The sequence below is a fragment of the Orycteropus afer genome, unplaced genomic scaffold (assembly GCF_000298275.1).
Source record: "Orycteropus afer afer isolate SDZICR_OR568_19922 unplaced genomic scaffold, OryAfe1.0 scaffold00397, whole genome shotgun sequence".
In the NCBI taxonomy this organism is placed as follows: domain Eukaryota; kingdom Metazoa; phylum Chordata; class Mammalia; order Tubulidentata; family Orycteropodidae; genus Orycteropus; species Orycteropus afer.
In genome coordinates this window covers 2,849,894-2,866,368 of record NW_006921984.1, presented here as the reverse complement: position 1 = coordinate 2,866,368, position 16,475 = coordinate 2,849,894, and the positions used below count along the sequence as shown (strand labels likewise).

At 44.6% G+C, this 16,475-nt stretch overlaps 2 protein-coding genes across 2 annotated transcripts in view; both read right to left on the bottom strand.

Moving 5' to 3' along the window:
- The window catches only part of COPG2 (COPI coat complex subunit gamma 2), a 99,274-nt gene extending 93,280 nt beyond the window's left edge, over positions 1-5,994 (bottom strand). Inside the window, exons 1-4 of the mRNA XM_007953484.2 lie at positions 5,928-5,994; positions 4,552-4,604; positions 3,898-3,978; positions 1,304-1,375 (exon numbers count right to left, since the gene is read on the bottom strand). Of these exons, the coding sequence (XP_007951675.1) occupies positions 1,304-1,375; positions 3,898-3,978; positions 4,552-4,604; positions 5,928-5,964 (243 nt within the window). The 5' untranslated portion in view covers positions 5,965-5,994. The remainder of the gene's footprint in view (positions 1-1,303; positions 1,376-3,897; positions 3,979-4,551; positions 4,605-5,927) is intronic.
- A 372-nt stretch (positions 5,995-6,366) lies between these two features.
- The window catches only part of TSGA13 (testis specific 13), a 33,604-nt gene continuing 23,495 nt past the window's right edge, over positions 6,367-16,475 (bottom strand). Inside the window, exons 2-7 of the mRNA XM_007953483.1 lie at positions 16,176-16,254; positions 13,781-13,852; positions 12,938-13,162; positions 10,606-10,751; positions 9,974-10,101; positions 6,367-6,536 (exon numbers count right to left, since the gene is read on the bottom strand). Of these exons, the coding sequence (XP_007951674.1) occupies positions 6,367-6,536; positions 9,974-10,101; positions 10,606-10,751; positions 12,938-13,162; positions 13,781-13,852; positions 16,176-16,254 (820 nt within the window). The remainder of the gene's footprint in view (positions 6,537-9,973; positions 10,102-10,605; positions 10,752-12,937; positions 13,163-13,780; positions 13,853-16,175; positions 16,255-16,475) is intronic.

The following is a 16,475-nucleotide window of genomic DNA, read 5'->3' as shown; positions in this document are numbered from 1 at the left end:
AATGGCCCAGACCGTTCCAAGTGAAAGGCTGGGTCACCATATCAGACAAGGAACTGGCTGAAGTGCTCACTGATAGAAAGGGGAATATGGAATAGGTAGTGAACAAAGGAATTTATCAAGACCATCTATGACCAAGGAGCTCTGGGGGCATAGTACCTAAGGCACTGGACTGTTAATCAGATGGCTGGTGGTTCAAACCCAACAGTCACTCCTTGGAAAGAAGATCGGGCAATCTACTTCCATAGTGATACCACCTCAGACACTCAAGGAGGGGTCCCTACAAGTCACAATCGACTCGACAACAGTTGAGAGATTTTTTTTTATCTATGACCAAATGAGCAGTTCTAGAAATGAGGATTCAGAGTTTTGGGTATTTCTCCCTAGTGTGAAATGATTACATTTATACGTATTTACATGCTCAACAATTATTTTCCTCTCTTTCTCTTCCTCTTCTATCGACCTACACTTAACATAAAATATGTCAACAGTAGTTAATCTTACACATCAGTACTTAAGGGATCTCACAGGGGCAAATGTAATTCAGCTAGAAGAACTAACATCACCTAAAAAGGGGTAAAACTCTGTATCCTCTTTGGGGGAGAGAGTTAGCATGGCTTTGTTGTATAAAGAGAGTGGTTTTATGACAAAATGGCAGCATCACTGTTCTGTTGCCATTATTTGGAAATTAAACGTGGTTAAAAGAAATGACCATGAATGCCAAGTGGATAAGGGTCAACTGAGGTAGTTTTTAACTAAATCATCTTGGCTAAGCTGAAATGACGTTTCTCAGAAACAACACTTTCCTATATGGCTCTGAACGGGCAAAAGAGAACTCTGTGAGTTACTCTTCTTCTTCCCATTCCGTGACCTCTTCCCCAAGACCCCTTCTTCTTCCTATTCCATGACCTCTTCTCCACACCCCATGTAGCTCTTCTTCTCAACCGCCAGCCCCACTGGCCAACAGCAGCCCCAGATGCACCAGAAACTTGACTAAGAACTTACAGATACCATAGCCACGTCCCCTGACCTCTGCATCAGCCCATCTCTGCAGTCTCACACTAGAAACGAGATATCAACTGTTTCTGTGACTAGATAGCAGATCTCTGGGTGAACAGCTTTATCCTACATACTTTCATTTTCACATGTCCTCTAATGAACACATTTAGGTTTAAGAAGATAAACAACTTTTCCGTAATATTAAGCATTTAAAGATATCCTGCCAATTTGGAAAACTCTAAGTTCCCTGGCGAAAACAAATAAAAAGGAGCTTTTTCAGCCTAAAAGAATAAAAAAAAACACTTACGTCATTAGATTGAAACAATCGAGTCATTGCAAAGAAGGCTTCTGTGGCTTCAGTAGTTCCAAAATGTTCACCCTAAGTAAAATTCAAATGAGTTTTAAAACTTAAAGAAAATACATTAAGGGTTTTCGCTTTAATCTACTTCTACCAGCGTCTTTTAAACTCAAGGAAGCAAGCTCTTTGTCAACACTCTGCCCCTTCACCATTTTTTCTTTCAATTTATAAACTCCCATGGCCATTTATACACTCCTTATTTAAAACAATTCAGTATCATACACCATGCTATCAAAGTCCCAGAATAGCAGTCTTTTAACCTTTCAGCAAGAACTGTTGTAACTGCCCTAAATAACTGCGATTTACAAAGCAGCAGCAGACGACAGTGGCAGAGTTTGTAGTGAGAACAGCACGTTACTGTTACACCACCTAAGAGCAGAGATCATACTTTCTACATTTCTGTAGCCATTGCTCAGCACAAGGCCTGGAGTATCACGGGAGGACAGCAAAGACTAAGCTGACAACAGTTATATAGTAGGGGTCCCAGCAAACGTGGCAAAGGGGACCAATGAAAACCACCTCAGTCATATACAAAGTGAGGCTTAAAGGGCTGCAGATAGATCTCAAACCACTGGCTAGGGGCCCTGAAAACACGCTTTGGCTCAGAGCTTCCCCAACATTAATTAATGTGTGTAACAAATCATCAAGGGCCCTGGCCAAAATGCAGGTTCTGATCCAGTTCTGCAGAGAAGTTGGAGATCTTGCATTTCTAACCAGCTCCCAGTGATGCAAATGCTGCAGAGCTGGGAGCCACTTTTGTTTGTTTATTTTAGATAAACTATTCCACTAATATTCAAACCATTACCGATCCCAGACTCCTTGAAATGTAACCATTTCAATATTTAATTTTTTCATTAAAAGCAATTGTATATGATACATTCACTTCTCAGAGCTTCAGAGTTCACATAAAATTTAACCAGTCCTCAGTCAATTTGTCATGGGAATAATAAAATGTTGATGGAAGACGTGGAGAATTCAGCATGAAAGGCAGTTTACAATTACTTAGAGTACCCAATTGGCTCATTAGCAAGACATTTTCCTCTCTCTGACAAATATTTACTGAACAGATATATTTTATTTAATATAAATGTCCATCTCCATTTGCGCCCTACAAAAATTTATTAACTCTAAGGATGAGGTTTTCAGTCATGAAATAAAGATAAAATATTCATAGATAATTCAAATTGGAAGCCACGGTCATCGCACTTACAACAAATATAGTCCACCTGAAACCACTTCTGAAAGTTTCGTGTGTGTCAAACACAATTCTCAGGTCTTTATACCTCTTCTTTACTCATTTCCACTTTACAAAACAGGTACTATCACAGTGCTCATTTACAGACAAGGAAACTGAGGCCCAAACAGGTAAGTTACCTGCCCAGGATCATACTGCTAGTAACCGTGGTATAGAAATAATAAACATAAAATCTGAATATTAAAATATCACTATGATCTACTCCACCCTTCGGCACCCCAAAAAAGGTACAACCTCTATCTGGAATGTGTCTAAGATTTTTCACTGTATTTTGGAGGGACATAAAGATCTCTAAGCAAATGCAAACACACATTCTCACATTAACTGCTGTTGTGAGGTGCCGTCCAGTTGCCTGCAACTCATAGCGACTCTGTGTACAACAGAGTGAAACACTGGCTGGTCCTGTGCCAGCCTCACAATTCTTGCTACGCTTGAGCCCATCACCACAACCACTGTGTCACATTAACTGTTGTTGTTGTTGTTGTTATGTGCCATCAAGTCAGCCCTGACTCATAGCAAACCCTCCTTGGGTTTCCAAGGCGGTATCACTACCGTAGCATAGTGGCTAAGACACTTGCCTGCTAACCAGATGGCTGGCGGTTCAAACCCACCAGCCACTCCTCGGAAGGAAGGTTGGCAATCCTACTTCCGTAGTGATACTGCCTCGGAAACCCAAGGAGGGGTCGCTATGAGTCGGGTTTGACTTAACGGCACATAACAACAACAACAACATCACTACGGAAGTAGATCGCCCAACCTTCCTTTCGAGGAGTGGCTGGTGGGTTTGAACTGCCAGCCTTCTAGTTAGCAGTCAAGTGCCTTAGGCACTACACCACCAGAGTTCCCTCACATTAACTAGCACTTGTTAAACTCAAAGGAGTCCTGGTGGCACAGTGTTAAGCATTTGGCTGTTAACAGAGTGGTTGGTGGTTCGAACCCACAAGCCGCTCCAGAGGATAAAGATGTAGCAGTCGGCTTCCGTAAAGACTGCTGCAGTTCTACTCTGTCCTACAGGGTCACTGTGAGTTGGAATCAATTTGACGGCAACAGGTTTGGGGTGTTTTTGATTCTGTTAAACTCAAATCAATAGGCATTTATTGAGAATCGACTATGTACTTAGCTGGTTTAGCACCTCATGAATACAAAGTAAGTCGTACAGTGGCTGTCCTTAAGAAGTCTCACGTATGCGTAGATAAATAAATAATTATACTTCCCAGAAAGTACTCCACTGCATGTTATGTATTTCTATTCCAGGGCACAGATCTGGGGAAAGCTGAAAACCATTTACCTGGTTCAGTAAGTAAAGAATCTTGGTAAGAATATGTAAACATCTTCTTGGGTTGATGGGTGTTTCATTGAATATACGAGCCTATGGAAACAGCAATAACATTAATATAGAGGAGGGTGTCCACCTTTTCCATCACAGATTACAGCAACCAACTTTAATCAAATAAAAACCATTAAACATTTTAACCACAATAGCCAATAACATTAGTTTTAATTTTACCATGGATATGATACATTATTAGATATGACCTTGATTTTCCTACCTCTGTATTTGTAACTCAGTTTCTGAGCTTTAGCTGGTAATTAAGAATCAATGTTTATAATGAATCACAAGTTTTGACATCATGTATATGTCACATAAACACAGGGAGCTGAAAGCTATAACTTCCTACCGTAACCTCACACCAAACCCCTCTTCGGATATTTAAAATTCCCAACATGTAGCAGAGCCTGCACCTCTTCACATTTTGAAAGGCTCTCAACTCTCCCATGGCAAGTAGCCCCCTTTTCCCTCAAGCTGCCCTGCTCTGAACTCAGTTACATCCCTTCATTCTGGCTTATTGCGGAGGCCTTGCCGACAGCATTTCCAGGTTCTCTGCCCCCCATTCTAAACCAGAACCAGAGAGAAAGGGGCACAGTGCACCTGCAGCCATACCTCCTGTAAGACAGCACTCTTCTCCAGATGCTGGAAGGGGTTGGAGCCGCTACCTACATCACAAAACAAAAAATGTCCGTCACAGCTGTTCTGCACAAGTGCATTCACACCAAAAGGGTACTGAATGCTGGGAAATCTCATTTAAGTGAGGTGACCACTTGGGTATCAGGTGATTTAAAAAAAAAAAAAAAACAACCAAACCTGTTGCCTCTAATTGAGTCTGACTCAAAGCGACCCTGTAGGACAGAGTAGAACTGCCCCATAGGGTTTCCAAGGCTGTAATCTTTAAGGAAGCAGAATGCCTCGTCTTTCTCCAGCGGAGCTGCTGGTGGGTTCCACCAGCCAACCTTGCCGTTGGCAGCCGATCGCTTTAACCACTGCGCCACAAAGGCTCCTAGCTCAGTGATCATCATTACTAACAGGTGTGTACATGGAATACAGGTCTTTTCATTCTGGCACTAGCTCTGCCGTTGCTATCCTGGAAGATAGCTCTCTCCGGCTGGAAGCCGGCCTGAAACGAATGTCTTCTTTTCCCGCCCTCTTTTTACAAGAACGTTACAGATACCTGTCCTTTCCACAGCAGTTAAGGTTAATGAGATGATGGCAGGGCATTCTGATTTCTTTAAAGGCAAGCACTACTTTATGTGCTTATCACATGTACAGTGAGGCAGAAACCAAGAATTTGACAGAGAATCATAGCAACTTAAAGCTGGAAAGGCCCGGGGCGGTGAACCGACCCCATCCCTCCCTTGCTTCAGGGTGGCTATCCAACACTGAGAACGTGGAGGTGGCTTGGCCTTTTCCCCGCTTCCACTGCATCAGAGACGAGCAGCCAGACCAAACTCACTTCTGGATGCCAGAGTTATGTGTCAGGGGACAGGTCCCAAATTAGACTCTAAGGTGGAATGCACCTCAACTTTGTACACATACACGCATACTGTTCTCGTCGACCCCAGGCCCAAAACAGGTGCTCCCTCTGGGGGCCCAGAACGCCCAGCACCCCCGCCTCTCAGACGCGCGCACCGTCTCCTTCCACCTGCCAGGGGCCCGCCTACTCTCCCGGCTGCCCCACCAGGAGCCGCTCGGAGGGGCTACGCGGGAGGGGGGCCGCCTGGGGGCGGGGCGCAGGGGGCGGGGCGCGGGCGGGGCCGCCAGGAAGCCCGCACACCAGGCTGCGCGGGGCCAGGTGACCAGAGGCTCCCAGGGGAGGCTCGGGTCGGGGGAGGGGCCACAGGCAGCCCCCCGCGGGAGCGAGGGGAGGGGCCGCGCGCACACCGGCGCCCACGCCCCCGGGGCCCCTGCGCCCGGAGCAGGTGCGGGAGGCGGAGGAAGGGGCCCCCGCGGCCGAGGGTGGGCGTGAGCGGCCCAGCGCGTACCAGACTCCTCGTCCTTCTTGTCGAATTTTTTAATCATCTTGGACGATTTCCCAGAGCCCAGACCCACCGCTACAGTCCCAGGCGCCGCAGCCGGCGAGCGGAAGACGCTGCAGGAAGGCCGGCCCCGGGGCCTCCCGCCGGTTGGACGGCCGACCCGTCACTCGGAGAGAAGGCCCGCCCCTGGCTGCGGGCCGCCGCTCTGGCCCCGTGCGGGCTGCAACCACGCCCTCTCCTCCTCATCTAGCATGGTGTGGGAGGGGCGAGGGGCGGGACATAGGGCGGGGCCTGGGCGGGGAGCGGGCTCGGCCAACCTAGCCAGAGACCCGGCAGCTCACGCCCGAGGCAGGCAGGAAGGCGGTTTTATTTGGTTGGCACGCCCTAGTTGGCGACGTCTGCAGGCCCCTCAGTCTCTGGAGGCCGAGGCCGGGAGGGTTGGTGTTCACTTAATGACAGTGGCATTGTTTATGATCCACTGCTGGGCCCTTCCGTTGCGGAAGGCACTCTCCCCGGGCACAGTTCTGGTGGGCTTCTCTTCCAGGAGCGATGACAGGGTGAGTGGTTCCCAGATGGCCTTGGAAACGAGCCCTGCACTCTCTGACTTCTGGGAAGCTGCAACAAAGCACAGGGCGCCTTGAGGTGAATGTGGATTCTACAGGACTGCTTGATGCAAGACAGGAATGAGATCCACTAGGCGGGAGTGACCGGAAAGCTGGGCTTATAACCAAGAGGGTAGATTTTGGACCCCGGACACCCTGCCCAACCTTCGTTGTTATTCTGGATTCCAGCTTAAACCACAGTGCCAGTTTAGAGTCCCCTTGTTTAATCCCGCCCCTTCTGAGTTCTATCTTCAGCCATATTCTTGTGTAACTCTTATTAGGCTAACTTGCAGAGACTTCTATATTCATGTTGTATATTCAAGTTCCTCTTTGCGTTCTCCTAAAGTGTATGTTGTTTGTCGGTTCTTTTGTCAGAGTGTAATTAAGAAACTTTTTCTACCTTTGGCTTCAGTAGTAGCACTTTTTATGGCTTCTCCTTCAATATCTGTTCTGTTCTTTCAAACTTCCATTGTGGGATCTTCCTCCAATCCCTCCCCACCTTTCTGACGCATTATACTTTGTAAACCTCCCAGGGTGGTGCAAACACTTAAGTGCTCAGCTGCCCAGAGTCTGCCCAGAGGCATCTTGGAAGAAAGACCTGTTGATCTATTTCAAAAATAATCAGTCATTAGTATGACTATGAGACCAGAAGAACTAGGTGGTGCCTGGCTACCACTGTCAACCACTCGGAGGGGGATCTATGTAGGAGATTCTGGATAGAGAGGGAGAACAATGTGTAACAAAACTCAAAATCATGTGGGGGGGGGAGGGACCAGGTTTGCTGGTCTGATAGAGCCTGGTGGAACCCCTGAGACTATGACCTGTAGCTCCCCTTCAGGTCTGGAATTGAACCCACTACTGTGTCTTTCAGCCAAACAAAAGACAGGCATATGAGCTGAACATTTACATTAGGTAGATAACACTCTTTGGAGAGATCAATCCTGGGAGAATAGAAGGGCTGTGTGTGCACAAGGAGACAGCTTGGGGGGCAGGAGTGCACCGGAGGGAAGGACACAGGTAAGAGGTAACTATGGGGAGGAAGTGGGAGGGGAGCTGTTGCATTGTGGGACATTATAGTCGATGTCATGAGACAAAGTATATGTGAACTGCTGTATGGAAGATGAATTTGCTATGTAAACTTTCACCCGAATCACAATTAAAAAAAAAAAAAATCAGCCCTTGGAAAACCTATGGAGCACACATACTCAACACACCCAAAATAGGGTGCTCCCTCCCAGGGCCCAGAACACCCAGCACCCCGTCGGAATCAACAGCAGCTGCTTTGGTTTCTGGTTATACCTGTCAGATAGCTCTTGAATTTGTTCCTTTCTCTCTATGGCTAACATGTCCTCATCCCTGGTCTCTTAGACAGCTGCCTTCCTGGCCCCCATCCAAATCATTATGATCTTTTTCTTTCTTTGGACACCTGGTAAGCATGGAACATTACTGGGGGAAGGGAGACTGCTAGCCTTCTCTTCTGCCACAAGTGCAGACATTGATTCAACTTCAAGTAGATTGTCCTTGTTTAGCAAAAGCACTGTGATGAGCCCATTAGATAACATAAATAAAGCAAATATCCACTCATTGATCTTTAAGGAAAATGTGAAATCACCATCAACCTAATAGATGTTGCAGATCAAGATATTAAGCATTCCGTTTAGAAATGTGATTTGGGAGTGTCCTTGACAAGGATTATACTTGCAAAATTAGACAGATTCTTCCCTTAGATATGGATTTAAGCTGCACTGTTGATATCCTTACATATGGTATCACTTAAGATTTAACTCCAACTTTACTAAACAGAAGGAGCTCTGGTGGCATAGCAAGTAAGGCATTTTACTGCTTAACCCTGAAGGTCAGTGGTTCATAACCCACTCCATGGGAGGAGGATGAGGCAATGTACTTCCGTAAAGATTTATAGCCTTGGAAACCCAAGGAGAATTACTATGAGTCGGAGTTGACTCAATGGCAGTTGTTTGGTTTGGTTTTTTTGATTACTAAACGGACTCAGCTACTGTGCTTGCTTTATCTCGCTTACGATGTCCAAACTCTTCTTCCCAGCTGGGAACTTCCCTTGAAGGAAATAGATGTTCTCTCATTGTCATTTGTACTGGAACTGAGAAGAAACAGGTTTGGGGGAGGATGGGAGAAACTCTTCCTTTCCTTGAGCCAAGTGTACTAAGAGCCTCGGCAAAGACAGGTGATATGCCAGGAGAGTCCCAGGAAGGGATAATGTGCTGGAGGCGTGCTGGGAAGTGTGGAGGACCTGAGGCTGGGTTTGAAGCTGAGCAGAGAATAAGTAGCCTCTTTTTAAGGAAGATAAGACTGCTGCTTTTTAGCTCTTCGCCATACCCAACAAGTTTTGTTCACCAGCACAGCTTGCTTTGAGCTGTTATAGAGTTATGACAGGCAGTGGGTGGGGTGGGTTGGGCTGACCAATAGGAGCAGAGAGGCCTGAAGAAATTAGTTAAGGGATGGGATAGTATCATCTTGGATCTCTGGGACTGTTGGGCTGAGGATGGCTAGCAAAGCTGTTAGGCAGTCAACCACAAGGATAACTATAGACCAGGTGCCTTAGAGAGTCTCAAAAATTGCTTAAGGAGAGAAACCTAGTAGGAGAAATGGACTTTATCTTGAAGCCATAACCTGGTGAAGCCTGAGAACCTGTGAATTATAATACACAAATGTGTATTCAGCTCTAAAATAGGTCCCAATTGCCTACTGGATAAAATTTAGAGCCTTTAGGATCTGGTTAGTTTATCTATCTCACATATTGAAAATGCTATTACTGATGTTTGTTTTGATAAATGTCCAACACTTAGTAGGCACCTCATAAATGCTAATGAATGATATGTGAGGAACATTCTTATTGCACCTTCTTCCCTGCAGCTTTACCCCAAGTCCTTTCTGCCCAGGCCCTACCCCAACCCCAAAGAGACTTGAGGACCTCTGAGACTCATAGACTTAGCCTTTGGCCCTTCTAGACCAGTTTTTCCCAGAATGTGATATGCATACAATTGGATGATTTTAGGTTGGACATAAATGTTTTAAAATTTTTTATGAGTTTGATTTAATGTGTTCCAGAAAAATATATAATTAGTAATATCAGACTGATGATGTTGAAGATAGAGTGTTGATTAGAACAAGGACAAAAAGCAATCTTTTAAAAGAAAAATACTAAGTAAAAGTTGCAAATACTGTTACAGCAAAAACGACTCATGTGGTAGGTGGTAATGTTTGGGAACGCTCTGCTAGAGCTTTTTGGAAACTTAAGGCTATAAGTGGGGTCCAAAGCCTAGTGCCAATTGAGCCTCAATCAGTTCCTAGCTTCTATGCTACAAGGGAAAATACTCTTTAGGGTCACCATGCCCTTGTCTCCAGTCCCCAGAAGTCCCACCACCAATCCATATCAAGTCCAATAAACCATGGCTTTGAAAGAAAGGAGCTTACCATCTTGTCTCATATCTCTTTTACAGACGGTAGAAAAGGTGAGCTGAGGGTACATTTTTTTCTGTTTCTGCAAAGCATAGGCCTTTGAATACTTCCCTTCACTCTTGAAATCATTGTCAGTGGAAAACCTTAACAAAGAAAGTTCATTTAGTAGATCCTAGGGCAGAGGGTTAAGTAAGCTACATTCTAAGAGATTCTGGGGGAGAAAAAGCCACAATGGCCCAAGAGTGGTGATTGGTACAAAGTGGGGTTATTGTTCAAAGACAGGGGATGCTGCCAGCACCTCACCCTGTAAAACCTTTGGAGAACTTCAGAATCCCTTCTCTTCTCTCCAAACTGCATAGAAGCTGCTCTTAGAATCCAGCTTCGAATAAAATCAGTGTCTTTGTGTGCTCATAAGTCATTGTTTCCAAACCATCGCTCTGAACATGCTCTACCTTGCATTACTGTTCCTCTTTCATTTGAGTGTAAATGAGATTAGAGGTCATATGAGGAAGCTGTGTCTTATTGTTATGCAGTTGTATGTATAACATACAGTCAAAAAGTGTTGTCAAATTGTATTGAAAAGAGATAGTAACGTGAATGAGGAAACATAGGAAAGAAAATGAGTACAAGAAAAGCCAGAACTTTACCTAAACCACTGCTCTCGCTTGGATGCGGGATCATTCAACAGGGTCACGGGGAAGACTGGTGTTAACCAAGGCCTGCCCTTTTTCTTCTGAGGCATCTGGGGTAGGTAGATGTCTTGAGTGGGTTTGTGCTGTTGCTGACTTTCTTGCTACAGAGGGAAGAAGTAAGAGAGTCAACTGAGTTCCTTGGGACATAAAACCAAAAGCCAAACTCACTTCCATCAAATCGGTTCCAACTCATAGCAACCCTCATTGGTTTCCAAGGCTGTAAATCTTTATAGAAGCAGACTGCTCCATCTTTCTTCTGTAGAGCAGCTGGTGGGTTTGAACCACTGATCTTTTGGTTAGTAGCCAAATGCCTTAACCCCTACACCACCAGAGCTCCTTTTGGGACATAAAGGCTGGCCTACATTCCTGGGATAAGTTCCAATTCTTATAAAATGGTGCAAGAGAACCTGTCACGTAGGGAAATAGGAACCCAGAAACTGAAACAAGAAGAGTCTCTTCTCCAAGCAGGGTAATATCTATCTGTGTCATTACCAGATGACTTGTCCAAAGCTTGGTCAGTTTCTTAAGTAGTTGACTGAGCTTGACCACTGGCTCTTTGAAGTGAATGGCACAGGAAGCCATTCTTGAGATAGATTCAATTAGTGCAGTGCTTAGAAAACCCAAACTTTGGTAAATTGGAAAATGGAGCCATGGGGACACTATCTTCCTTTCTGAGAGATGGCTGCCTCAGCCACATGCCACTTTAGTTGCAGTGAATGGCAACAGAATGGGATGTTTGGTGAAGTAATAATTTCATCATTACCAAAGGTCATAGAATCAAAGATTTCCAGAGAGGATCTGAAAGGTCATCAAGTCTGACTTCCACTATTACAAACACCATGGTAGACATGTCTGATACATTCCACAACTTGGCTGCTAGCACCCACACTCTTCTTATACAGGCCTACAGGTAGGCATGTGTATAAGGATGTTTTCCTGAGCATGATCTCACCTTTGTCCAGCAAGGGAAGGAGGGGATACAGTATAAATATCACTGTGTCATTGTAGACATTGGCCATGTCTATCTTCTTGGGGTCATTCTTGTTCTAGACAGCCATGTAAAATTATCACATTACCAGTCTTTGACAATCAGATTCTTAGCTCTGTCCATTGATACAAATATTTGGCTGATACCCTAGTTTTGCTCATGCACACTCTCTGGTCCTGCCTCTGATCAGGAAGGTTCACCAAGTGTCAGCTGATGGAAGAACATTCCTCCAACATCAAGGTTACACAATTGCTTTCTATTTCTTTCTCTACTTAGAGCAACACACCCAGGCCTGGTGTTTATCTCTTTCTCTATGTGTATTTCTCTGAGTATGGAGTCCCATTGTTGATGCATTCCTTAGCCCGGTAAAATGACTCTGTGGCAGTATCCTAAAAGCTTAACTTCAAAGAGTTCAAATTCCAAGACCCAAGAGACAATAGGCACTTAATTAATTAATTCTGTTGTCAGCATTAGGAACCCTGGTGGTGTGGTGGTTAAACGCTCTGGTCTACTCATTGAAAGGTTGGTGCTTCAAACTCACCAGCTGCTTCACAGGAGAAAGATGTGGAGTCTGCTTCTGTTAAGATTACAGCTTTGGAAACCCTGTGAGACAGTTCTACTATGCCCTATAGAGTCACCATGAGTCAGAACTGACTCCATGGCAATGGGTTGTTTTTTTTTAAGTGTGTGCTCAGTAATTGTTTAGTGAATGGAATGTGAACTTCTTTAGCCTCTAACAAGGTCTCGAATAGACAACTGACTATTGGGATAGTAAACTCCCTGCTCTCTCCCTCTCCCTTTCTCCTGACATCCATGAGCAATTTGCATTCTTTACTCCTTTCCATTTAGACACTCATTTCTGTTCCTGATTCATCTTCTACTACCTCATTCTCGACCAGAAGTGAGTTTACTCTTTGTCCATTACAACTAAATATCTTTAATCAAAGAGGAGCAGTTAGTGGGAGGGGAGCTGCTGCATTGTGGATTTTGGTCGATGACATGGGACGGGGTGTGTGTGGACTGCTGTATGAAAGGTGGGTTTGCTCTGTGGATCTTCACCCAAATCCTGGTAAAAAAAAAACAAAGAGGAGCAGTTGCCAATTAAGACCCCTTTTTCTATCTACAGTAAAGCTTCATGACCCCAGTTTACAGAACTCTGATTCTGGTCTTTCCCAGGCTCTCCAGATTGTATTTTGTGAAGCATATAGGGCTGAGAACTAAAATTTTCTATTGTTAAGTTGGCTCTCTCCTCTAAGCTAATTCCTAGCTCTTCAGGGTCTGTATCAGGTGCCAGGGAACTTCCTCAGGTGTCTTTACCTTGGCCAGTAACTCCTTGGAGAAGTATTTTGGGGTGATGTCCTTCCCTTGCAGGTTTATTGGGCAGGGCGGTGGGTTGTTGGTCATGATCAGTAAGGTCTTATCCTGATCATACTCTGTTACTTTTAACATGAAGCTCTTGATTTTCTTGTTTCGTTCCAGGAATCTGTGCAGGGCTGTCGGCTTCGAAGGCTCATAGAAGTGGGCCTGCACAGACAGGTTTCCAGAGAGAGAAAGGGATTTGGTCAAGAGAGGAAAAGAGTAACCTATCCATTGGCTGATCTTTTGCCTCTGTAGGTTAGGGGCAGAGGACAGACTGAACACATCCACTCTGAAATTTGTTTACCCAAAAAACTTTGAAGCTCTTTGTCCCTTTCTTTCCCTTGGAGCATTCATTGCCAACAGAATGAGATGGAAGAGTTTCCGGAATAAAAGGAGCAATATGACTTAATTCAGGAGCTCTGGTGGTGGAGCACCTAAGGCACTTGACTGCTAACCAGAAGGCTGGTGGTTCAAACTCACCAGGCACTCTGCAGAAAGAAGACAGGGCAATCTTCTTCCGTAAAGATTTGTTGCCTCAGAAACCCAAAGGGGGTTGCTGTGAGTAGGAATCAACTCAATGGCAGTGAGTTTGGTTTGGTTTATGACTTAATTCTTCTGAAAAAGTGTTACGTAGCAGCCAACGTAGTGGGATAAACAGCAGTGTCGGAAGTTGCTAGGTGGCCTAAGTGAGGTCTTCTCTGCAACTCTCTCTGAGACCGAAGGGAAAACTACCAGGGGCCAAGCTTGCTGTTAGACATCTTGGGGAAATGCTTTTCTACCTACCAAATTTGGATGGACTGTACAATGCTGAAGGTTCTCTAGAACAAATTTTGATTGCCCAGCTCCATCAAAAATCTAGAGACAATAATCAGAATTAGTGGTTTCAAGTCCAACTATCCTAGATAGTGTTGTTCCTCATCCCACCTTATCTCACTAAAAACTGGTCTCAGACTTAAATTAAGTGGGAACATTGGGCATCATGTTTTTGCTCTCTGGGTTTCTGGAACAAGGGCCACAGCAAGGGGAACTTCTTTTGAAGCATCCTCCCAGGGAAATATGGAAACTGAAACACAGACCACCCTCATGAAATGTCAGGTAGAGGGTGCAGTAGATTAGGGCAGCATCAAAATTTAGACTGGGACAAAGCATTGCAAGGAATCACACCCCTTTCTTCTGCCTTTTCCGTTTCTGCAGCAGTGACATCAAGTTAAAATCAACATGGGGGGGTATCCTTTAAGGAGAAAGCAAGTCCTAAAGCAAGGGCAAAAGTCTAAAGGTTGTGAGTGGAAGGTTGTTCTTGGGACAACAACTTGGCCGGCTGGCCTGGGAACAAAACACAACAGTGTATTTCATGTGCTTGGACAGCTCTGCAGTATATGATTTTTCCAGAAATGTTGCAAAAATTAACTAAATTTTGGTAACACTTTTGTCTACCACTTTGTTTGGGTTGCTGGAGGATTGTTGGAGGGTCGTGTCTGGTGTCAAAGGCCCTGAGCCTCTTCCATCTCCCTTCTGCTGCCTCCCAATGTTGGGGGCTGTCCTCTTTCTCAGCCCTGGGTTATCTGAGGATAATTCCAAGTGTAGTAACACGAGGAGATTGGAGCTCAGAACCACCTAATTTGGCCTCGGTCTTGTTAGAAAGCAGAACAGAGGAGGGGAGCACATGCTATCTTTAGATCATCATTTCCAGAGATCATGCTGCCTCCAAGCAGGTAGTGTGGTTGGTGGTCTGTACACCAAGATGGGGAACATGCAGTGAAAGGGAGAATAAAGCAAGGTGAATGGAGAAGAGGGAAGTGGGAAGAATGGAACAGAATGGGGTGGGGGTGTTAGCTGCAGAAGGAAAAGGTCAGCTATTGATAACCTTGGGGGTTGGGAGAAGACAAGGAGGTAGAATAGCAGAGCCCCTCTGTATATTTCTGTAGGGAGGATGGGATGAAATATGAGACCAATCTAAAGATGGAATCTTTTGCTAAAGCGTTTGACTACTGACCAGAAGGCAGGTGGTTCAAATCCATCAGCCACTCCTTGGAAGGAAGATTGGGCAATCTGCTTCTATAGTGATGTTGTTGTTATGTGCTGTTGAGTTGGACCTGACTCACAGCGACCCCTCCTTGGGTTGCTGAGGCATTATCACTATGGAAGTAGATTGCCCAACCTTCCTTCCGAGGAGTGGCTGGTGGGTTTGAACCGTCAGCCTTCTGGTTAGCAGTCAAGCTCAGAAAGCCAAGGAGGGCCACTATGAGTCAGATTCGACTCGACAGCAGTGAGTTTGGTTTTGGATTGGTTTAGTACCTGAAAGAGCTCTGGTGATGTAGTAGTTAACACATTTGGCTGCTAACTAAAAGGTCTGCAGTTCAAACCCACCAGTTGCTCCATGGAAGAAAGATGAGGCAGTGTTTCTGTAAAGATTTATAGCCTTGGAAACTCTATGAGGCAGTTCTATTCTGTCCTATAGGGTCGCTATGAGTCAGAATCAACTCGATGGCAGTGGGTTTTTAGTATCTGAGGTCCATTTATTAAAAACAAAAATATATTATGAAAAACCTGCTTCACAGATATGGCAGGTATAGTATATTTAGAATTATACAAGTCTAGGAAAAATGTACTTGGGGGAAAAGTTATGAAGCATTTTTCTTTTGTGGATTATTCTCTTAAAACAATTATTTTTGTGGGGAATGATCTTAGGAAAAATGCTTTCACTCTTAAATTTTCCTGGGGTATTGCACCTCTGTTCCCAATTAGTCTCCCACAAGACTGTACAAATTGGAATATGTTTTCTGTTTTGGTATGTTGAATGACATTACCTCTGGCTGACAATATTAAAGTTGGCCTGGATGATCCACATGAATATGATAAACCCAGGCAAGCAACCGAAATACCAAATAGAGTTTTGTTGAAAGAGGTGGCAAAAACGTCTAGGTGAGCTGGGGCTTAACACTCTCTGCCCTAAAGTAGGTTTCTGGTTCCAGTGTTTTGTGCTGTGATTTGTTGCTGATGTATCTTTTCTATATGCCTCTGTTTCTCTCTCATAACGTTAGACAAATTAACCTTTTTCTCTGTATAAATCTTGACCCTCTTTTTGCTTTCCAATGAGAAGTTTGTGAGACCAGTTCATGAAAGGCTCTAAGCATCTCCAAAGAAATATAAATAAGCATTTGCTAATGTTTTTCCTTACCTCTTCATTATCAACAACTATCCCTTTTTCAAGTATAACAGGTCCGACTCCTGTTGTCTTTGGTTTGCTATCAGGAAACCTGAAAAAGAGGAGGATCAGCCACTTGTATCTTCTGACTAAGAGGCCTGACCTTCTGCAAGTTCTCAAACAATCCTCTATCCCCTAGCAAAGTCTGGAAGTCTGCCTTAGAAGAACTCTATTTGGGTGATCACTAATTAAATACACAATCAACACCCAGGGAAGCAAGCAGTCAAGAAATCAGATGTTGTATTGCATTGGCAAATTTGCTACAAAAGATGG